This window comes from Castor canadensis, chromosome 11 (genome assembly GCF_047511655.1).
Source record: "Castor canadensis chromosome 11, mCasCan1.hap1v2, whole genome shotgun sequence".
Lineage (NCBI taxonomy): Eukaryota > Metazoa > Chordata > Mammalia > Rodentia > Castoridae > Castor > Castor canadensis.
The window spans coordinates 34,771,173-34,794,929 of NC_133396.1; the positions used below are offsets into that span (position 1 = coordinate 34,771,173).

Here is a 23,757-nt window from a genome sequence, read left to right on the forward strand (position 1 = left end):
GGCTTTATCATGACAGTGTTAGAGCTGGCTATATAGCTTGGGATTGGGGAGGGATGGACTATAAATCATAACTTTGAAACAAATGTGAGGGATTCATGCCACATTTTTGAACAATGTAATATATTTATATAAATTGGCTGCCAAATTTAGTTGAATTGTTAACTATTAATGAAAGTCCCTGTATGATGATTTTATAACTTGAGTGCCACTGGTGGCTCACACATCATAATTTGTTAGGTTTTTAGGAGAAGTAAGTGTGTGGGGAGGACTAGTGTTTTGCTGTGTGAATCTTGTGTTACTTCATAAAATTTACCTAAAGTGGGATATATACACTCAGCTTTTGGGACATTTCTTTCTTTAATAGAAGAGCCACATTCATGTGAGCCTCTCCCATCAGCATAGAACAGACTTTCATACTTTACATAGATTTGCCACCTTATACAAGAAGAAAAGTGAAGCTTCTTTTTATTCTTTTTTCAGGAAGCAAAACTGACAGATCAGTTACCACTTATCATTGTCTGTGATCGGTTTGACTTCGTTCATGATTTGGTTCTGTATTTGTATAGAAATAATCTTCAAAAGTATATAGAGATATATGTCCAGAAGGTAAGTAATACTCGTATAATTGAAAGGTATTATTTTATAGATTTTATTTCTCATATTCTGGAAATCTTCATCCTTTTGAAACTTGTCTTCTGGAGTAGCTTTCAACATTTCTTTTTCCAGTAGTCTTTTCTTTGATTAAAATTTCACATACATGCCGAGTGAGTAAAGTATAAGAATAAAACTGCTGCAGTTGAACAAGTTGGGTGGCTTATTGCCTTACTAAACTCCAAACTACAGTTTTCAAGCCATCTTAAATACAGACATTAGAAACTTTACCTTCTAACTCTAGAAACAAAGTTAGTTTTAACTATAGTTGAACTTGTTTTATTAGACAGTTTTCCATAGTCATTCTTTGATGTTACCTGTTTTGTACTTACTATTTGGAGCAGGCTAAGAGAAGATGGTTAAAGTGATTCCAACCCTTAATTAGACCATGAAGCTTTTTTTAGCTGGACTTACTGCTAATTTCCATTATCTGGCTGCAGATTTAGACTTACTTTCAATATTACTGATTTTAAAACCTAAGCTTGAAAGATAGAAGTAGGTTTTAAGTTCTTCTCTGCTTTACTTATTAACATAATAGCATTTTTCTTTCTTTATAACCATAGGTGAATCCAAGTCGACTTCCTGTGGTTATTGGAGGATTGCTTGATGTTGACTGCTCTGAAGATGTCATTAAGAACTTAATTCTTGTTGTAAGAGGTCAATTCTCTACTGATGAGCTTGTTGCTGAAGTTGAAAAAAGAAACAGGTATAGTATTGTTTTTAATCTTCATAACTGTGATAAATTAGCCTTCCATAGCATGGTAATAACATAAAATATTGCTATTCACTTATCTGAGGGCTACTCAAACATGGGAAATAATTCCCTGGAGGTAGCTAATTTAAAAGCCATAAGCTAGATAATAGAGCTGAGAACAAATCTGGTTTCTGAAACATTGTATGTGTCATGTAGAAAATGTTCACTTGGCTAATCCCCCTCCCCCTTCCCCCTTCGTGTGTGTGTGTGTGTGTGTGTGTGTGTGTGTATGTGTGTGGTCATAAGGTCCTGTGGTCCAAAGCCAGGGCCTCACCAGGCAAGCATTCTACCTATATCTCCAGCTGGTGATCACTTTTTTTTTTTTTTTTTTTTTTTGAGGGTACTGGGGTTTGAACTCAGAACGCCAGAACCATCTGAGTGGTAGAACAGGTGCTCTATCACTTGAGCCACTTTGCTAGCCCTTTCTGGGTTGTGTATTTTTGAGATAGGGTCTCTCAAACTATTTGTCTGGGCTGCCTTTGAACCTCAGTCCTCCTGATCTCTGCATCTTGAGTAGCTAGACTTACAGGCCTGTGAACTACCAGTGCCCAGCTCTGGTGATCGCTTTTTGGCATATTTATATTTACCGAATATATGGCTTGACTTTGTGTAAGTTTTTAATTTAAATTATGTATGAATCCTCCTTTTAGTTATGTATAATACCAGTGTATGTAATAAATAATTTTTCACTGATAGTGTGATATTTCTTAAATTTTAAGAAAGTAAAGAGTCCCTATGCCACTCTGGGATAAGCTCATTTCATTTATAATACCTTAATATTATAATAATAATTACAAGTTTTTCATAGAGTAGAATGTAGTATAAGTGCTTCTAAAAAGTTTTTTAGATGGAACATTTGGAGAAGTTACTGTTCAGGAAGTGTTGACAACATAAATGTAGTTGGTGGGCTGGTGTAATAGTAGGTAGTAACTAAAGCTGTATGAAAGGCTATCAAGAAAACCTGTGGGGTTTAATTTTAACCTGAGTTGATGCAGTAATCTACTAATGGTATGCATAGAATTTGTATTATGAAGTTTCATATGTGGAAAAAATTCTGCATTTAAGAACAACAAAAATACATAATATAATACCAGCTTAAAAGCTGGAACCTAAACTTGAGGCTGATGATTAACACCTGCAATTCTAGCTACTTGGGAGACCGAGATCCCATTTCAAAGTGAAAAGGCTGGGCATGGTGGGTTGTGTCTGTCATCCTGGCTACCTCAGGAAGCATAAAATGCGAGAGGATTGTGGTCCGGGCCAGCCCAGGCAAAAAGTGAGACCCTATCTCCAAAATAACCTGGAGTCATGGCTCAAGTGCTACAGCACCTGCCTAGAAAGGGCAAAAGTCAAGAGTTCAAACCCCAGTGCTGCTGTGGGGGGTGGGGAGTTGAAGGAAAGTTTGAGCCTAGTTTGAAGTGATTTTAGGTTATAATTTAACATTCAGAAAAACATTCATGGGGTCTTAAGTCTTACTATCTGAAAATAGTCTTTACTTGTACATTCCCAGCAAATGGCCAGATATAGTTAGATAATTTGGTCTTTAAGTGACAAATCATATTTTGGTAAACCTAAATCACCAGTCTAGACATGCCTTAGCTACTCTTTATTCTTTCAGTTGACATAACACATTTGTTTGGACTGCTCATGTTTAGGGGACATTGCCTTTAATGGAAGAATTAATAACTACATGAATTTGATAGCCAAAGTAATGGAACAATGCTTTTTCTCTGACTGATTTTAATATTTAAAGCCTGAGTAAGAGTCATAGTCATCAGGGCCATTGAAACATAAGCTGTAGTGAAACCATGACCCTTGGGGGAACAGACATATGACATCTAGAACTATTAAACCTACCACTGCTAAAGCTACCAGATTTTATCCCCAGTATATGTTTAGGGTACTCTCTCCTTTGGCTATAGGTAATGCTGAATATTAATTGTATTAAGATCAAAAGGATACGGGGCATGGTGCCACATACCTGTAATCTGAGGACTCAGGAGGGGGAGGCAGGAGGATTTTGAGTTCAAAAACAGCCTGGCTACATAGAGCAAGACCTTGTCTCAAAAAAAGAAAAGAAAAAATGAAAGGAACCTCAGATATTCTGGCCTGTATCTCCATCCTGCTCATAAAATTTTTTTTCTCTAAAGTCTAGATAGTATTGTCTAACACAGAGAAAGCACAGTCTATAAATCTATATTGTTTTATATCCAAATATAAGCAGATTAATACTTCTTACCATTGATACATTTGGGAGAATGAAAAACAGTCTATATATACCTTCTGTGAAATACTGGGTAACTCTATGATCTCTTTAGATCAACCCTCTCCTGCCAAAAGAATAATGTGTGTGAAAGCATATTACAGACCATAAAATACTTGTACAGTTAGCATGTCAAGATTATGCTGTTTGTAATATAGTATATGTGGATTTTGTTTTCCCTAGATTAAAATTACTTTTGCCTTGGCTAGAAGCCAGAATTCATGAAGGCTGTGAGGAGCCTGCTACTCACAATGCATTAGCCAAAATCTACATCGACAGTAATAACAACCCAGAGAGATTTCTTCGTGAAAATCCCTATTATGACAGTCGTGTTGTTGGGAAGTATTGTGAGAAGAGAGATCCACATCTGGCCTGTGTTGCCTATGAACGTGGCCAGTGTGATCTGGAGCTTATTAATGTGAGTACAGTTAGCTGAAAGGCTGTATTTCTTTAACCTGTCTTATAATCATGCTAACAAATTCTGAGAGCTTTGGAGTGATTTTGGTTAATCATGCTTTAGTTTTTCAAGCTTTATTTGGACATGATCGTGAGCCTGAGCATGGCCAAAGTAGTAAAAGTCTGCGTCCTGATTGTTCACCATTTTAACCCCCTGCCTTAAAATTCATGTTCTCACATGCTTTCATGTGCACACACCAGTTATATATATATGCAAACACACATAATTTTTTTTTAACAATATGTGCACAAGTTGTGTACTTGGTAGCCTTTTATCACTTTGGGGTATATTTCCTAAGAATAAGGATATTGTCTTATTATTTTCCACATTATGGATACCAGCTATAGTCAGTACAACATTCATGGGATACTTCAGAAAATCTGTTACATTCTAGTTTTGTCAGTTGACAAATAATGCCCTTCATCACAGTTTATTCATTGTTTACAATCACATTACATTTCATTGTGTGTCTCTTTGTCCTCCTTTAATATGTAACAGTTCTTCAGCATTTTGTATTTTATGATACAGATGTCTTTGTATAAAGTAGTCTTTTATTCTCCCTGGATCCTTTTTATTAAGGTGAAATACACATAACAAAATTACACTTTTTCTTTTTTTGTTTGAGGCACTCTGCCAGCCCTTTTTTTATGTTGTGTATCTTTGAGATAGGTCCATGAAGTATTTGCCTGGGCTGACTTCGAACTGTGATCCTCCTGATCTCTGCCTCCTGAGTAGATAGGATTACAGGCGTGAGCCACTGGTGTCTGGCTTAAAAATTTTGCATTTTAAAATGAACAGTTAAGTAGCTTTTCTTCCAAGTTTCCATCACTCTGATAGGAAACCCTACATTTATAGTTACATAGATAGTTTCTCCATTTGTCCCTTTCCCCACAGCTCCTGATACCACCAAATAATGCTTAATGTCATTGGATTTGACTTTTTTATTTCATATAAATGTAAAATCTTTTTCTTTTCTTTCCTTGTTTCAGGGGATTGAACTTGGGGCCATGCACATGCTAAACAAGCACTTTACCAACTGAGCTACATCTCCAGCTATCTGTTTTTTAAAAGATAGACTATTTCTTACTATATTTTTCTGATGGTTCCCTGTGATTGGATTTAGATGGTATATTTCCACCCAGAACAGCACTGTTTACACGGTGCTTTGACTTTCTTATGCTATTACATCCAGAAGCACATGGTATCCACTTGGTCCCTCTGTTTTGTCAGTTTTACTAAATTGGACCATTTTTTTCCCATTGGATGATGATGATTATTATTATTATTACTATTTTTTTTTTTTTGGAGACAGGGTCTCATTCTGTAGCCCGTACTAGCCTTGAACTCTTAAGTTCTCTTGCCTCGGCCTCCAAGCTCTAGGATTGCAGTCGCGTATCACCATGCACATCTGTAATTACTTTTTATCTTGTAGATATGTGAGTGGATACTTAAGACCATGCAAACATCCTGTTGATTCTCTATTAATTTAGCATCTGTTCATTTTTGCTCAAACCATTCTTATTACATTGATTACAAAGTGAAAATTTTCTAACTCCAATATTTTCTCCCTATATTTGTCAGTACTCTTCTATTCATGAGCTAATAGATTTTTGTTTTATACTATGCATTATAATCTGTTACTATTATTCTGTTAATGCTCCAGTTATCCTTGTTTTGACTGATGGGAAACCACTTTAGGCTGGCTCCCATGTGTTTGTGTCACAGTCTTGTAATTCTTTGAATACCAGGCTCATTTTGTACTTTTTCCAATTCTGGGATTGCCCAGAGAACCCTGATCCCTTTTAGTGAGGAATGGCATTAGAAACCAAGATACTGGTTCAAGGATCTTCCAGTGGTCAGATGTAGGAAATACATTCATCTATGTACATACATACTTTCTTATCTTTATGTACATGTGGATGCATATATACAGGAGAAATAAGCACACAAAATAGCCAATAAAACACTGAAAATAAAGCTATGAAGGTTAGCCCTACAATTACATAGTCTCTGTAATTTAAAATGGTACAGTACTGGTATTTGAGTAGAATTATCCAAAATCATCCCAAATGAGGGTTCTTTTTAAAAGCCTCCAAGAATTTTTTATCTGTTGGTTAAATTTTAATAAGAACAGTTTGGGTGTGACACACTCAAGATTTTGTGTAAAAATAGATTTTTTTTTTCCTGTTAGAAATAACTTTTAATATTGAAGTCATTGTGTAAAAAGTCTTTACTTTTTACCCTGGAAATAATCTTCTATATCTCAATTAGGTTTGCAATGAGAATTCACTCTTCAAAAGTCTTTCCCGCTACCTAGTACGTCGAAAGGATCCAGAATTGTGGGGCAGTGTACTACTGGAAAGCAATCCATACAGGAGACCCCTTATTGACCAGGTAAACTCTTCTTTGAAACTATGAATAAAATCTTTTCTGTCATTATATAACCAAATATACTCAAATGGATCATAATTAACTATAAGAAAAGGCAATAAAACTAAAAGCAAATTAGAATTATATATGCAAATACATGTAGATATACACATATATTATTTAAGTTATGGAAAGTGAAATAAATATCTAGAAAAATGATTTATTTATATAAAACTATCTCAGTTCCTAAGTACAAGAAAAATAGCATATTAAACATTAAGGATTGATATTCCTGATACATGACTAAATTTATTATAAATGCTGAAGACAGTAAGTCAGCAAATGGTAAGGATTGATACTAGGACATGCAAAAGTCCAACTGAGTATATGTTAAATTTCTCTAATAAGCATAGTATAGCAAATGAAACATCATTTTTATAACCTATGTAGAATTTAAAATGCTTCCACAGCCCTAAATGTTGACAGTTTTTATAGTGATTCTAAATTCTTCTTAGAGAAGTATAAATACAACATTTTGGGTTGGGTGTGGTCGATCACACTTGTAATCCAAGCAATTCAGGAGGCACAGATCTGGTAGATCACAGGTTAAGACAAGCCTAGGCAAAAAAAAGTTAGTGAAATTCCATCTTGCTTAGTAAGCTGGGTGTGGTGATGTGACACTTGTGATCCCAGCTATTGGAAGACTGCCTCTGGGCTAGGGGCATAGATCAAGTGGTGGAGCATCTGCCCAGCAGCGCAAGACCCTGTGTTTAAAAGTACCATTCCAAAAACAGTAAGAAGTATAAATACAACATTTTGAAATTAATAGAGTGAAGGGTATTCATTTTTCATTCCTTTCCTAGGAAGCATTTTAAGGAACATTCCCAGTAGGTTCCCAGAAAAAGTACTCATTGCAGCAACTGAGTGCCATGAAAATAGCCCAAACAGAAGAATTTCTGATTTTGTAATTCCACATCTAGGTATTTGAATTATATGTGACAGTGATGAGTGTTAGTATGAATAATGATTTAATCAGGGAAAAGAGAAATTGCATAATTAGGGTGATTTTCTTTTAGCAGAATTACACATAGTATGCATTGGTGTGTATATTTGCATAGAAAGACCTTTTTAGTGGTAAGTTTAGTTATTTTTTCCTTTCATTCTTTACTGTCTGTTTTAAGTTTTTTAGTGAGAGGCTGATTGATTCTTATTAGATAATCATTAAAAACCACCTTGATTTTCAGTACCTATTCCTTGTCTATCCTCTATAGGTTGTACAGACAGCTTTGTCAGAAACTCAGGACCCTGAAGAAGTGTCAGTAACTGTCAAAGCTTTTATGACTGCAGACCTTCCTAATGAACTCATTGAACTGCTGGAGAAAATTGTCCTTGATAACTCTGTATTCAGTGAACACAGGTATGCTATCAGAAGAATCCATTGGCTGTTTTTATTCAGTGTTTAAGTATGGCCTGTCAGTTTTGGGAAAGAACAAAAAACAGGTTAGAGAAAGTTGCCTGAATTCTTAACTCTACTAATAACTGCCTTCCTTCTCACCCTACATCCTAAGTCAAAAACTCCTCTATAGCCCACCTCTATAACTGATAAGCTTTTAAAATATTACACTTAAATGTCTTTTTCTAAAGGAACCTGCAGAACCTTCTCATCCTCACTGCAATTAAGGCGGACCGTACACGTGTTATGGAGTATATTAACCGCCTGGATAACTATGATGCCCCAGATATTGCCAATATTGCTATCAGTAACGAGCTGTTTGAAGAAGCATTTGCCATTTTCCGGAAGTTTGATGTCAATACATCAGCGGTGCAGGTATATATTTAGATTACATAAATTCAGTTACTGACTGTAATGCCTTCTTTTGATTCAGAATATACATTGTTGTATGAAGGTGGGTATAAATTTTTGTGGCAACAGAAGAGCAGTCAAATGTTAACAGTTTAAATGTATCTGTTCTGAGTAACATCCATTTTATGGTACCCTTAATTCAAAAATGGTTGCCTAGGTCTTGATTGAACATATTGGAAACTTGGACCGTGCATATGAGTTTGCTGAGCGTTGCAATGAACCTGCTGTGTGGAGTCAACTTGCTAAAGCCCAGTTGCAGAAAGGAATGGTAAAAGAAGCCATTGATTCTTATATCAAAGCAGATGATCCTTCATCCTACATGGAAGTTGTTCAGGCTGCCAACACCAGTGGTATGACTTCTTGCCTTTATGTGTTTGTGACCTCAGACAATGATTCAGCCATTGGATCTGCTTGGTTACTTGTGAACACTTTGTCCTCCATTCTGGTCCAGATAAAGACAGGCTACATTTTGTGAATTTATAAGGTCCATGGGGGAAGATTGTCTGTTTTGAAATCTTATAAAATCCTGATAAATCAGTTATGTAACTTCAAGGAAAAAGGGAATTCAACTCTGTTCATTTGGTTTGTGATAATACAGAAGTATGATAGAATGTCATTTTTGGTACAGTGCATGGTTTCCATTTGTCATTTTCTATAATGTTTCTTTGAAAAGGAAATTAAGTCAGGTGTACACACCTATAATCCCAGCACACAAGAAGCTAAACATAGAAAGATTAGGACTTTTAAGACCAGACTGGGCTATTACGTAGTGAGATGTTGTTTCGAGACAAAGACCTGAAATTAGCAGCTGTTCTTGTTTTTTTTTTCTTTTTGAAAAGATGAAGTAGGATGTTAGTGTATTGACTTAGTTTTCTTTCTTTTTATGCTTAGGAAACTGGGAAGAACTGGTGAAGTATTTGCAGATGGCCCGTAAGAAGGCTCGTGAGTCCTATGTGGAGACAGAATTAATATTCGCACTGGCTAAAACAAATCGCCTTGCAGAGTTAGAAGAGTTCATCAATGGGCCAAATAACGCTCATATTCAACAAGTGGGTTTCCCGTTCAGACTACTAACTGTATAAAAATAAATAGTTGAGTAACTTAGTAGCTTAGTAGAATCAGCACGTTGTAACTGTAGAATTTCAAGGAAAAATCTTGTAGGAAGCCAAATTGTTTCTCAGTATTAAGTTGTGGATTTTGGAAGAAGATGAAGCTAAGGCTAATACGTTGCTGAAAATGTTTTTTGTTCCCCCAGGTTGGTGACCGTTGCTATGATGAAAAGATGTATGATGCTGCTAAGTTGTTGTACAATAACGTTTCTAACTTCGGGCGCTTAGCATCCACTCTGGTTCACCTGGGAGAATATCAGGCCGCAGTTGATGGGGCTAGAAAAGCTAACAGCACTCGAACGTGGAAAGAGGTAATGTAAACGCGAGTGGGATGAAGAATTACGATTCTGTTTTAAAGTGCATTCATTTGATTAGTTGAAATACTAGCCATACTTACATTGGAATTTACATAAGGAAATGTTTATTCTAGGTCTGCTTTGCCTGTGTAGATGGGAAAGAGTTCCGTCTTGCTCAGATGTGTGGACTTCATATTGTAGTACATGCAGATGAATTAGAGGAACTTATCAACTACTACCAGGTAATAAGCATGAACATTTTATATGAACTGGGACCCTTTGTCACTGGTATTTCATCTTTAATAATACATTTCTTTTATTTAGGATCGTGGATATTTTGAAGAACTAATAACCATGTTGGAAGCAGCGCTGGGTCTTGAGCGAGCTCACATGGGAATGTTTACCGAATTAGCTATTCTGTATTCTAAATTTAAGCCACAGAAAATGAGGGAGCACCTGGAGCTCTTCTGGTCCAGAGTGAATATTCCTAAGGTAACCAACCTTTAACATTGTGAGGCAACTCTGTAGCTGAAACTTAACATTTTAAAATATTAATTTTTTTATCTCTTAGGCTATTAGCTAGATTTAGAGACCCATAGCCAAAGCCATTAAGTCTTTCTTCTGCAGGTGCTGAGAGCTGCAGAACAAGCTCATCTTTGGGCAGAACTGGTGTTTTTGTATGACAAGTATGAAGAATATGATAATGCCATAATTACCATGATGAATCATCCAACCGATGCATGGAAAGAAGGACAGTTCAAAGATATCATTACCAAGGTGTGCACCTTCATAGATAAAGGCTTTAGAGGAAAAACACTCAGTAGAAAAGAACTCTGACTTAAGGATTTTTCCCATTTTAGGTTGCCAATGTTGAACTGTACTACAGAGCAATACAGTTCTACTTAGAATTTAAGCCACTGTTGTTGAATGATTTGCTGATGGTGCTGTCTCCACGGTTGGATCACACTCGTGCAGTCAATTATTTCAGCAAGGTAATCATTTTAAACTAAACTTCATAGCAAGTGGTTAAAACATATTTAGATAACTGTTGTCACTAGAACTTCAGTAATGTGCTACATTTATAACAAAGTCTTTTCCTTAAAGGTCAAACAGCTACCACTGGTGAAACCGTATTTGCGTTCAGTTCAGAACCATAACAACAAATCTGTGAATGAATCACTGAACAACCTCTTTATTACAGAAGAAGATTATCAGGTAAAACCTTTTGATTCTTACATATATCTCAAAACTCAAGTAATGATTAGGTTGTAAAGTTGGAACATTCTGCATTTAAAAGGACCCATTATTCTTTAGGATGATAAATAGTAAGTGGTTGTGTGCCTAAGATCTAAATTTAGTAAGGTTTTAGGGATTGATAAAATTACTCCTGCTAATTAAGTGCCACATTTTCACATCCTAATCTTTAATAAGATATTCTTTAGAATAAAATCGATATGGTATCTCTTAACATCTAACTTATAGAGTCAAGAGTCTCTGATTTTCATTAATCTATAACCTTACTACCTTATTTGGTATAACTGTATCAAACGGTTCATTGCTTTTCTTGTCTAATGTCTTATTAGTATCCGACTTTTGATAAATTTACTCTTGTGTAAGATTTCACATAAAATGATTAGAGTTAAGGTTAAGCTAGCTGCCTTTTTTACTCTGTCACCTGTTTTTTGAGATGGATCTCACTGTGTAGCCCAGGCTGGCCTAGAACTCTTGATCGTCCTGCCTCAGCCTCCCAGGATGTTAACATCGTGCTCAGCAGGATTTTCTTCTAGATTTCAGAGTCCATGCTTATCTGTACTGCTGAATATCATGTTGAACCGTATCAGGAATTTTCTTAGAGCATAAATTCATGCTGTACAAATTACACATTCTGCTATTTTCATAACCATTCAATTTAGTTTTGATACTGGAGTATCAAAATTGTACAATGTATTTGAGACTTTGTTATAGAATTAAAGAAACCCAATGCCTTTTTACATATTTCAACATTGTAGTTTGATGCTTCATGATAAAGAAGTATGAAGCATAAGTGTTAAACAAGATATTGATTTGACATTTGAACAGGCTTTGTTTTATTTTTTAAGGCTCTCCGAACATCAATAGATGCTTATGACAACTTTGACAATATTTCCCTTGCTCAGCGTTTGGAAAAACATGAACTCATTGAGTTCAGAAGAATTGCTGCTTATCTCTTCAAAGGCAACAATCGCTGGAAACAGAGCGTAGAGCTGTGCAAGAAAGACAGCCTTTACAAGGTTGATCAAAGTTGCTGGGCTGGGGCTGTTAAGCGATTCCCAGATGGCATGTTAGAAGTGATTACTCCCAGGAGAGTGTTGGCTTTATGAATCTGATAATTAAGCCAGTGGATTTCTTGGCTTGGTTGGGGGGCGGGGGGCTGGCTGTCTTATAAAACCTCTCTGTTTTTTGTTTGTTTTTAACACTTTTAGCCTGTTTTTTATTTTTCCTTTTCTATAATTTTAAGTTAAATTATATCACTTGGAGGTTTTCCTTTTCCCTTGGTAAGCCAGATTGAAGTTTTTAAATGCATTGTATTACTTGGTTTACCAGTTCAGCATGTTTAGGTTTAATGTTTAACCTGTTTAACCTTCCCTGTTTCCTTTTCATAGGATGCAATGCAGTATGCCTCTGAATCTAAAGATACCGAGTTGGCGGAAGAACTCCTACAGTGGTTTTTGCAGGAAGAAAAAAGAGAGTGCTTTGGAGCTTGTCTCTTTACCTGTTATGATCTTTTAAGGCCAGATGTTGTCCTGGAAACTGCCTGGAGGCACAATATCATGGATTTTGCCATGCCCTATTTTATCCAGGTCATGAAGGAATATTTGACCAAGGTAATGACTCTTCCAAGCATATTTAGGGCAAATTTTCTTGAGGATTATATAAAACTCTACATGCAGATTTTTAAAAACATTTTTCTTTTAATAGAAATTAAGTTATTTAGTTGATCATAAAATATTCATATTCTATGGAATTACTTTTGTTAGCTGATAAATGACATTAATTGGAAAAGGAACTAAAAGCTTTTTAGAACATTTACCCTCTGTACATTTCTCAGAGTGAAATATCTGATATGTTCTAGTATTTGATAAAAATCTTTTAAAATTGCATTGTAAAATTCCATAATTCAGATTTACAATAGTAGTACCCTTTTATTTGGTAGGTTCCTGACTTCATGTCTTTGTTTCCCATGGAGAAGCTTATATATATATATATATATATATATTCTTAACATCTTGTTAATCTTCACAATTTTTTGATAGTTCCCTAATTTAAAAGGAGGTCACTAATTAACCATATTTCCTACAAACACCTTAAATAAGCCAGGGGTATAATCGCCTTATAAAATTCACTATTCATCTTATGTTTTTTTACTCACCCTATCCTTCATTACTATCTTTCTGTGTAGAACATGTTTAAATGACTTTTGAGGATCCATTTTGTCACAGCAACACATTATTAAAAATCAGTCTCACTTTGGATCTCACAGCATACCTGAGTAATGGGGAGAAAAACACTACTAACAACCCCCAGTATACCAAATTTTTCCTTATGATATCATCAGTTAGATTCCCTGCTAGTCAGTTAAATTTTTTAAAGACTTAACATTTTTTCTAGTTTTTATTAACTTACATTAAAGGAATTAACACTTGTATGTGAATTCAGTGTAAGAGAAGAAACAATTGCTTTATCACAGCCTTACAGATGAGCATAGCTTCTTTTCTTATAAGTAATGCCCCCTTTGAAACCTGGCTCAAAGCTGCTGTTAACTGAAGTGCTGGAAATGTTACTAGCGATTAAGCTGCTTTCTTTCACCCTGACTTAGCAGAAATTCTTCTGCAGTAAGCTCTGAAGTTAAAAACAAGATTCTAAACTTTGCTTCCAGGACGCCCTTTATTTTCACTTCTCTCTTGCCTTTTTAAGTGGTTAATGTTTCTACCCTAAGCCTTTGTTGCTCATTCTACCTTTTTATGCTCAATATGGAATTTGATTTTTTTTCTAAGCTGCACCTTCTGAATTCCTTTGCAGGTTGATGCAATAAAGGAAAAGGTGAAAGTTGATTCTTTTCCATCTTTAAGTCTGGAGGACTAAGTCTAAGGAATTTGCATGATTTTTTTCCTTCCTTTTCTACACTGCTGCTGCTGCTTCTCCCTCCCCCCAATAAAATTTCACTAAAGCCTCTGCAAGTCCCTTGAAACATAACTATAATAGAGCTGTAGGACATTAGTAGATGTTTGCTACTAATCGGCTAATAGGCTTTAGGAAGGCAGGAGGCTAATCAGTAGTTGGTTCACAGTCTCTCTTTAATATGTGATTATAAACTGAGTGCGGTGAGTTTCAATATTAACTCCAAACTATTGAGAAATTTCTTTTCCCTGTCAGGGTATCTGGACCACAGTAGGACTTTCTTAATATTTAAAATAAATTAAAACAGCCTCTGCTTTTATTTTGTGAGTTTGCCTGACAGTTGTTGAATTTATATATGTGTATATATATATTTATATTTTTATATATATTTATATTTATATGCCCTAAGAGGCTTTGTGTTTGTTTTTTTGTTGTTGTTGTTGTTGGTTTTTTGGTTTTTGGTTTTTTTGGTATTAAAGGACTGTGATCCAGTTTCTGATCTCTTGATTCTTACTAATTTTTTTGCTGAAAGTAGATACAAGAGATACTAGCTGCTTCAGAAGAGGCTTTCCTCATGTTTCTCCAGGTGTCCAGTTCTTATGGTGCTAGTCCGTTTTTAAGAGGAATAAAAACCTTTTTAATCCTGAGAGCCAAGCTTGCTACAACTGCTGCTACGCAAGATGGATTATTTATGTTTATAACAAAGCAACATTAACATCTGTTTCTATAATAAGGCACACCTCTGAAGTTACTAAAATTTGTTCTATTACTGATGAGTTGGCTTGACCAAGAAGGCCAAATTTAAGCACCTTTTGGTTGCTGCTTCCCTTCATTGGCTTGTCTCTATTCTAGTATAAATGAAACAAACTTAAAAACTTATGTCTGGTGTCATTGTGTTTGAAAAGGGTGGGAAAGTAAGAAGAGTCAAAGCAAATTTAAAAGAATTTTGGTGGGGCAATACCGAATTATATTGACAAACTGGAGTCACCACTGGAACTTAGGGCAAACCTGAGTCAAATGCATTGTGTGTGAGACCCTTCAGCAGCTAGTAAGCAAGGCAGTTAGAAAGCGTGTGTGTGAAAAACAGGTAATTGAACTGCAGTGTGACGCTTTTGTTTTAAATCAAGCATGTACAAGTCATTGCAATTACATCATACTACTCTGAAACTCTAAGAGCATTGCTGTGGGCTGTGTGTGTTTCTTGAGAGCCTGTAGAGCACCAGTCATCTCCAGATCTCACTTTTTGCTTCAGTACTTTTGCCTTTTTTTCATGCACACATACACCAAAATAACTGACTGCATGTTAACTTTTCCTCTGTAGCATATTGCAGTCTTTGTGGAAAAGCCTTTTACATTTTAGTGAATTGTCAGTAGTACAGATGGAACAGTGACATGCTTACATATAATTTTTCTTTTTAAATCCAAGGATCAGAAACTTCTTTTTAAAACTCTCAACAAAAGCTTGTGTTCATAAAATCTTCTGTTTTTCTTTTTTGAGTAATCTAAATTGGGTTAGTGGAAATAAAACTTGGATGTTCCTATGCCAGAGGCTGTCCCATTAGATAGAAGCATCAAAATTTTTTGCTTAGGTTGATATTATTCCTTCAGGAATTTGGGGGTTCCCCCCTCCCCGTGCTCATAGTCTTCCATGTATTCTGTAACAGGACCTCTGTATTCAACATCTGACTCAGACATTAAGTTTTAACCATGTTTGTTCACTTTAAATTCTTTTCCTTGAAAGTCTGAAAATGTATTATGCAGTAGGGGTTTTGGGGTTGTTTTCTTTTTCTTAGATGTTATTAGTGTACAGACATCCAGGTATTTTTCTGTATAATGTAGCTCACCCTTGGAGTGAGGCTAGGTTAGCAAACCCCATCTGAACTGAAAGCTGTGCTTTCAGTTCTGTAACTGAATAACTTTTGTTTTAAGTTTGGATGCCAAACAGTGGGTATGTCAGATGATCCTTTCATTCCACGGTAGTCTTTAATTTGATATTAGGGTAAGTTGTACATGAAGTAGGACACTAGTATGTAAAACTAGGACACTAATATATAAAAACAGACTAACCTATCTCTGTAGAAGAGACAAACCACAGTTCATTTGAAGGAGTCAAGGATATTTAAGAATACTTTTGTCAAACTTCAGTTCCCTGACAAATTAAGATGGATAAAATCTATGTTGTATTTAACATGGAATAAATAAGATAAGTATAAATCACGGTCCAAACCTTAATGGCCTGTGTTAACACTTAGAGACACTGTTTGAATAGTTTCAAGTAGAACCCAGGTACTGCTTTTAACATTTTTAAAACCCCAGTTTTTACAACTTTGTCACTTAAAGTCTGCATGTCCCTCAAGCTCATTCAGCACTCTTGAAATTTAAAATTTAGTTTTAGAATGTAATGATAGACCAACTATAAAGGTTTGGTTGAGATACCAATTTTTAAATACTGTTAAAAGACAAATGTAGAAGGCAAATGGAAGTGGTTTGGTGTAGGAGAAACTGAAATGCCAGAATCCTATTGTTGCTTTTTCTTTAACACAGAATTACAGGATCAACTATGTTAGCCCTAGAAAGAACTTTTAAGGTCATTTCATTCAACCTTCTAATACAGAGAAGGAAATCTGAGGGCTAATGAAAATTTTTTTTTCCCGAAGTCCCACAACTAGTTAATGGAAAGATCTAGGTATTATAACTCCTATCTTTCAACAATACAGTGGGACTTCTCTACAAAAGTATATTTCTATCCACTTTGACACTTAGAGTAGCTAGCTTACAATAGCCATTTAGTTCTTTGGCTTAATTAAAAGCAAAAATTTTCTTCTTAGAGAAGATGGGACCAAATCAGGCTACCCTAATAACTTCTTAGAAAATAGAGCTATGTAGCATTAAAATTTGCAGTCTGCCTTTATACAAAATAATTGAATGTGGAGCCAATTGGGTCTTCAGTTTGAACCTGTAAGCCAGTATAAGCAGAATCTGCACAACGGGCAAAGACAGCTTATTCTGCACAATACTTGTCCAGTTATTAGACTCAGCTCACTTTCTTAAAAAATACCATTTCCTCTGAGGATGGAAGTCTTGTTGATTCCTGACTTTATTGTCTTTGATAGGGTGCAACCTTCACTGGAAAAAGTGGTTCCTTCTTGTTTTCTCCCTCCCTCACAATGCTTCCTAGCATGCCCAGTTTTAGCCTGGCGTGAGCTTTTATGGCATTTATAAATCCCTCTTTCCTGAGGGTTTATAATGACAGTGCTGAAAACTACCTTGACTGAAGTATGAATATTGCCATTGAATTTGAGAGGGCCTGAGAATGTTCTTTCTAGTCTGTTTTATTTTGACAGAATTTAACATACTAAGGCTTTTCCACTTTCTGCCATGAACCTAAGTTTATTGTATTTTTTGTGGTGCTAATTAATACAACTTTTTTTTCTATAGGTGGATAAATTAGATGCTTCAGAATCTCTGAGAAAAGAAGAGGAGCAAGCTACAGAGACACAACCCATTGTTTATGGTAATCTTTCTCTTTTTTAACCTGAAGGAAGTACATTAGACAAACACTTTAATTCTTTGGAGATTCTATTTCAGATAAAAATACAACCAGTTTTTAAAGTGGAAAAGGTTTGCTGAGTACAGGAATATTCCCTATTATCACTCCCTGTCCCCAAGGACAGTATTAAAACTGACATTATTCGCTAAAATAATCTTAAATGTATGGATTAACTCAACAACACTTATTTAAGATAATTTGATTTTCCTGTTGCCTGACTGATTACTGATTACTTACAAGTTACTGAGAAAGAAGTAATGATGACTTCAGTTTTCAGAAGAGCAAAACGTGACAGAATACACCAAGTCGGACTTTAGCGTCCTTTGCATAAAGAATACATCCTCTGGCCAGTCATCCCAGCTATTTGGGAGGCAGAGGTAGCAGAAATATGGTGTGAAGTGAACCTGAGCAAAAAATGTGAGACCCTATTAGAAAAATTAAAGGAAAAAGGGCTGAGGGTGTGGCTCAAGTAGTAGAGTGTTTGCTTGGCCCTAAATTCAAACCCCAGCACTGCAAAATTAATTTAGAAAGGACATATTCTAACTTTAAGTTCTAAATGGGATAGAGAATGAGGTAGAGTTTTGATTTGAGAATTTCCTGTAGAGATAGGCTGTTCAAAGTCTCAAGTGACTATTTAAGACAATTTAATTTCTTCTTATATCTGCCTGCAGTTTTTTCTTAGTACTGGATTACTTCTTTCCATTTCATACTTGAATATATTCATTTCACAATGAACTTGAAGACTATAGTTAAAAACCACCATAACCAGGTATTCTTTGGAGGGAAACATAAAAATATGACACATTATCTCAGGCTATTAAGGAAAATGACATAATCTATTATGGAATTATCTCTTTAATGCTATCATATGGGAAATTTTAGAGAGTAGGATAGTTTTGCTAAAGCTCGAGAAGGAAAACAATGAATTCTGAGAGATATTGCACGATACTTACCTTAGTTGAGAGAAGAAACAATAAGAACAAAAACAGGGTTGTAATTTCATGGTGCTTAAGTAGGCAGTTGAAAATTGGGTTGGAATTTCAGGGTAGTTAACAGTATCAAGTTTAGAGATTACTTTTTTGTAAATTGGTTTCCAAAGATTTTGCTTCCTAAAGACAACTATGGTTGCTGTTCACAAGGAGAGACTCTTTTGCTGGGAGAAAACTTGCTCTAGGTTTACATTCCAACAGGACATTATAAGAGTACTTTCTTTGCAGGGGTAGTCAAGTGTAGACTTGGGCTAGGGATGTAGCTCAGTGGTAGAAAGCTTAGCATTTGCAAGTCCCTGGGTTTGAGCCCAAGCAATCTTACTCCCCTATCTTTCCCCCCACAAAAAAATATCAAATTCTCTGCTGCATGGGAGGCAGCGATGGAAGGATCATAGTTCAATCCCCACCTGGGCCAAAAAGATAGCATGGCCCATCTGAAAAATAAAAGGAAAAATGGTCCAGAGGCTTGGCTCAAATGGTAGAGCACTTGCCTAACAAGCATGAGGCCCTGTGTTCAAGCCCCAGTACTGCCAACACACACACATACATACACAATAATACAATAAATAAAGTCAACTTTTTACATGTCACATTCTCTTTATGTGGTCAAGAACTATTTAAATTTCATAAGTAAGTGTATTAACATAGTATAACTAAGGGTATTTGCTCACATGTTCTTCATATCTGATGCATTTTATACCTAAGGCATATTTCAATGTCTTTTTATCGCTTCTAATTTAATGCTGGATTCTTTGGTAGAAATGCTCTAAGTTTCATTACTGTTCAGACATTTTTAAATCAGAATTTTAAATTAACTTTATAAAGTTCAGTTGTATTAAAACATCTCAGTTTAAAAATCAATTTTTCTTGTGCTAATTTTATTTTGTCACTAAATATAACATGCAAGTATCATGTGGTAGGCTTGTTTGCAGATGGCTGGCCTGATAATGTCAAGTGTGCATGTATGTTTTGCTTTAAATGATAGGAAGTTGTGGCCCTCAGCCCTGTACTGTTGGGGTTTTTTTTAGGCAGTACTGTTCTTAGAATAAGATTGTATTCCAAATTGTGAGTCAAAAATGTCCCCATACAACATTCTAAGTGATGCTAGAACAGAGGAGATTGGAGCGCTAACAAGCCTCATAATACTAACAGTTTCTCGTACCCTCCTTGCCCCTGCTCCCTTCTTTTTGTCTTCTTTAGGTCAGCCCCAGCTGATGCTGACAGCAGGACCCAGTGTTGCAGTCCCTCCCCAGGCACCTTTTGGTTATGGTTATACTGCACCGCCATATGGGCAGCCACAGCCTGGCTTTGGGTACAGCATGTGAGAAGGAAGCTGATCCTGTAGTCTCCTATTTTCGTCTCTACCCACTTCTCAGTTTATAAACGGGGAAACAGGCAACGTGTTCTTGTAACCTTTATTTCATGAAGGACTACTTTTTTGTTTCTAACTATAAACCTTGGATCACCTATGTTAATACCTTATTTCACATTCCGCATCATTTTAGAATTTATTTTTAAAGGGGAATAGTATTCACGTGGGCTTTTTTCTTCCCCCTCATTCTTTGAAGAACTGCTTAATATTCAATCTGTCGTGAAGAACCTGATTTTTGCACTCTGTAGTGTTTAAAGAGACAAACTCTAATATTCAATCTCTTAAATTTAGTGTATGTAAACAGCTTACAGTATTGTCTAAACGCATTTAAGTCTTTTATTCAAAGAAAAGCTAAAGCAAAGATACTGGTATGTGACCACGCAAGACTGTCAATGCCAACAAAGACAACACTAACTAGCATATCCTGCAGTGGATTGCAGTGCTTTCCAAATTATTTGAAAAATGCATACGGACAACTTGCCTGATTTTTAAATGAGCATAAAAGGCCCTCTAACCTATGCAGGTTTCCCCAGTATGCATATAGAAAATGCTAGTGTGTTTTGCTCACTTCATGTGTAACAGGTACCCTTATGTTGTGCTGTATCCTGTGCTTTTTCTGTGGGACCATTCCATTCAGGAACAAAAAGCACCATGATTCCACTCTTGTGTGTATTTACTAATCCTTCCCTGAGGTTTGTGTATGTTGGATATTGTGGTGTTTTAGATCACTGAGTGTACAGAAGAGAGAATTCAAACAAAATATTGCTGTTCATCAGTTTTGTTTGTGGAATTTAAAATTACTCCAATTTAAAATAAATTACTGGACTGTGGAAATAACATGTAGAATCGCAGTTTTAATTAAATACCTCTCAAACCAAAGAACAGTAGCTTTGATAGTTTCATGCTGGATACTGAGGCAGTGCAGTATAGGGAGGCATAAGAGAAATGAGGACTGGGGTATGTGAGGACATTATGCATTATGTCTTGTTCATCCTGTAGTTAAGAAGGTTATATAACAGACTGAAGGATCAGTTACTACCATACTGGGCTACTTTTCAGATGTCTCCAACATTTCAGTCAAGTGGCACTTTGGGTTTTTAGCTAAGCATTTGACCGAGCTAAATAAATCGCAAAAAATATATGTATATATACACCAATAGATAGGTAATTTTTTTTGAAGCAGGGTTTCTGCTATGCAGCCCACGCTGGGCTAAATTGATACATCTGCCTCAGCAGATGGTTCTGGGATTACAGGTGTGAACCACCACTTGTATTTTAAAAAGCAGTAACATGCTTTTACTGTAGGGGCCCAAATATGGGTAATATAAATTGATTTTAAACTAGTGTGAAAATCCAAGGCATTTGCTGATGGCTGTGAATGTTCATTTGATTATCCCTTATTCCTCACGGCCCACTGCTTGGTCTTGTATTGCTCTACAACTCTCTTAGGCAAATTATCATAAACGTCAGAGGGGCTTTTAGAAACTTAAAAACTCTTCTACCTTCCCTCTTTTCCCCTCACTTTTTTTTTTTTTTTCCTTTTGTCAGTACTGGGGTTTGAACTGACGCTTCACGCTTATTAGGCAGACACTACTGTTTGCACCACTTCACCAGCCCTTCCTCTCATTTCTTATCTTCCTAAAGTAAATTACAGTGTTTAGCTGGAGCTGGAAATTCTTTCTAGTTTGTCAAAGTGCAGACTTCTTGCTATTCAGGCCCTAGCTGTACCAGCTGTAACCGTGATCCCTGGTATCATTAACAAATGAAGAGGGAGAAAGAATACCTCATTCTTTTCTTAGGCTTTTCCTATACTTGTGTGATGAACCTGCTCTTTTCCCTCCCCTAACAGAAGTGATTTGAAACACCTTGTTTTCTTACAGCTTACTTACAAAATTTTTTTCAACAAAAAACCCTTGCTTTAATCATGTGCTGTATTCTGTGATGATGAGGTGCCTTGTAAACCATCAGTAATGGCTACAATATAAACAGAAACCTCTGTATTCAAATCCTCAATAAGCTGAACTTGAGCTTATTTCCTTGTCTGTATATTAATACTAAGTACTTTACAGAATTATCTGGCAAATTACTTTTTTGTTTGAGATACATTGTCACTAGGTAGCCCAAGTTGGCCTCCAACTGATGCACACCTCCTGGGTGCTGGGGATTTCAGGCCTGGTCAGATTATGTTTAAATCACAAAAATGCCTAGCCCAGGACTGGGCTATTGTGTACAATGGGTGGTAGATAAAATTGCTAATAAACTGAATTTTAAGCCAAGGAGCTTCCCTAACATTACTACTGAATTTATATTAAAATGAAACTTTTAAAGCTTTAGTCCATTTAAATGACTAATAAACTCACTGCATGTTAATGTAGAAAACATGCATTGCTTATATGGAAAACACTGATTTACTGATGTACGTTCTTCCAAATGCTGACACATTTTGTTATTCTTTTTAAAAATCATCACCAAATTGGTTTTGTTGCTTTTTCCCAGTGCTGGGGATGGGATCGAACCCAGGCTCTTGAGCATGCTAGGCAAGTGTTCTACCACCACCCCCAAGTTTTAACTTTGGGGAGGTTTAGAGGAGAGAACAGATACAAATTTTCCAAAATACTGTCAGTTGTCTCCCTCGAAGTTACTGGCTCCTTTTGTTTATGAGGACATGTCTGCCAAGCACCAAGGTTTGAATGAACTATCTTTCGACTTCCTGAAAGAAAAAGTGTTCTGTGAAACTAGTTGAGCTGATGACTCAGTCACACAAGTCTTTTTTCCCCTTAAGACACCAACCATACTTTGATATACAGCCAGAGTGTTTTAAAGACAAACATGGGTTAATCTTTTTACTGCTCTGTCAAGGATATTAAGTGAAACTGTTTACTGTGAGTGCACGAGAGTGAAGGACACACTGACTACTTGGAACAGGTAGATCTTATTCCATTAGTGCAAATGTCAACACGGGGGGAAAAAAAGTATCTTAAGAGTATTAATAGCCTTATATAGATGCCATGTATTCTGCAAAGTATATACTTTGAAAACTATAAAACTGAGTCCTATAAAGTAAATACTAAGTTTGGGTGAACTAGAAAAATAGTATGACAAATATTTGCAATTACCAGAATTTCTGTACTATTCTAACAGATAAGCCATGACTTATTACAGTTCCTTGAATCAGCCACCCCATACATCCTGTTGGGAATGCACTGACTTTGAATATGGAGCCATCAGTCTCTCTGAGGCAAGCCTTCAGAAATTACCTGAGCCAGAAACGTACTTCAACAGTTACGGGTTGTTGCATCACTTTTGAAAACATTCTGTTTAGAAACAGTTGCTACTGGTGGCATCATTCACAGTTGCAATTTCTTCCATGTTGTCTTATACCAGTGTATTATAAAATGTACCAACTTTTGAGACTGACCGTAGTCCACCCAGAGTCTTCAGTGACCTGAGGTCCCTTTTAAGTTGTGCCTTCATGTTACTTATGTTGACATTTAACAACAGAAAATGGGAGCAACTTAACACATCATTCTGTTTCTTAGGGATATACTGAATTTAGAAATCACTGTCAGAATCCTCCTGGGCTTTCAAGAAGAATGGATTCTAGCAAGAAGACTATCAGGAAGTTATGTGGTTTGGGGAGTTAGGACCTTCTGCATGTATATTCTGGGCAGCTAACTAATTTATTATTATGATATTAAGTGTATGAAGATCAAAGGAAGAGGGTGAAGGACATGCCCTCAAATAAATGGTCAAGTTCCTTAAGTTCCATGGGGAAAAAAAACATTGGGGCTAACTACATTCACTTCAGTTACTGTAAATTCTTACATGGGTCCATCTGCATCTTCCACACCCCTATGGTCACATCACAGCTTCAATGGCTTCACTGTTGAAGGAAAGGGAATGAAGTAAAGGAATTTTCATAGG

At 36.1% G+C, this 23,757-nt stretch overlaps 1 protein-coding gene across 4 annotated transcripts in view; it reads left to right on the forward strand.

Moving 5' to 3' along the window:
- Cltc (clathrin heavy chain) overlaps window positions 1–23,757 on the forward strand; it is a 64,962-nt gene that overhangs the window by 40,557 nt on the left and 648 nt on the right. The window contains exons 15-33 of one of the 4 annotated variants that reach the window (XM_020161822.2): window positions 481–606; window positions 1,215–1,357; window positions 3,852–4,086; window positions 6,397–6,519; window positions 7,767–7,912; window positions 8,140–8,323; window positions 8,517–8,709; window positions 9,251–9,408; window positions 9,615–9,779; window positions 9,899–10,006; window positions 10,089–10,256; window positions 10,392–10,541; window positions 10,625–10,756; window positions 10,869–10,979; window positions 11,864–12,034; window positions 12,407–12,628; window positions 13,824–13,844; window positions 17,361–17,436; window positions 19,662–20,670. In XM_020161822.2, the coding sequence (XP_020017411.1) occupies window positions 481–606; window positions 1,215–1,357; window positions 3,852–4,086; window positions 6,397–6,519; window positions 7,767–7,912; window positions 8,140–8,323; window positions 8,517–8,709; window positions 9,251–9,408; window positions 9,615–9,779; window positions 9,899–10,006; window positions 10,089–10,256; window positions 10,392–10,541; window positions 10,625–10,756; window positions 10,869–10,979; window positions 11,864–12,034; window positions 12,407–12,628; window positions 13,824–13,844; window positions 17,361–17,436; window positions 19,662–19,786 (2,757 nt within the window). In that variant the 3' untranslated portion in view covers window positions 19,787–20,670. Of the gene's footprint in view, window positions 1–480; window positions 607–1,214; window positions 1,358–3,851; window positions 4,087–6,396; window positions 6,520–7,766; window positions 7,913–8,139; window positions 8,324–8,516; window positions 8,710–9,250; window positions 9,409–9,614; window positions 9,780–9,898; window positions 10,007–10,088; window positions 10,257–10,391; window positions 10,542–10,624; window positions 10,757–10,868; window positions 10,980–11,863; window positions 12,035–12,406; window positions 12,629–13,823; window positions 13,845–17,360; window positions 17,437–19,661; window positions 20,671–23,757 lie in introns of those variants that run through there. The other 3 variants (XM_020161824.2, XM_020161823.2, XM_074046216.1) reach the window with 3 other exon arrangements.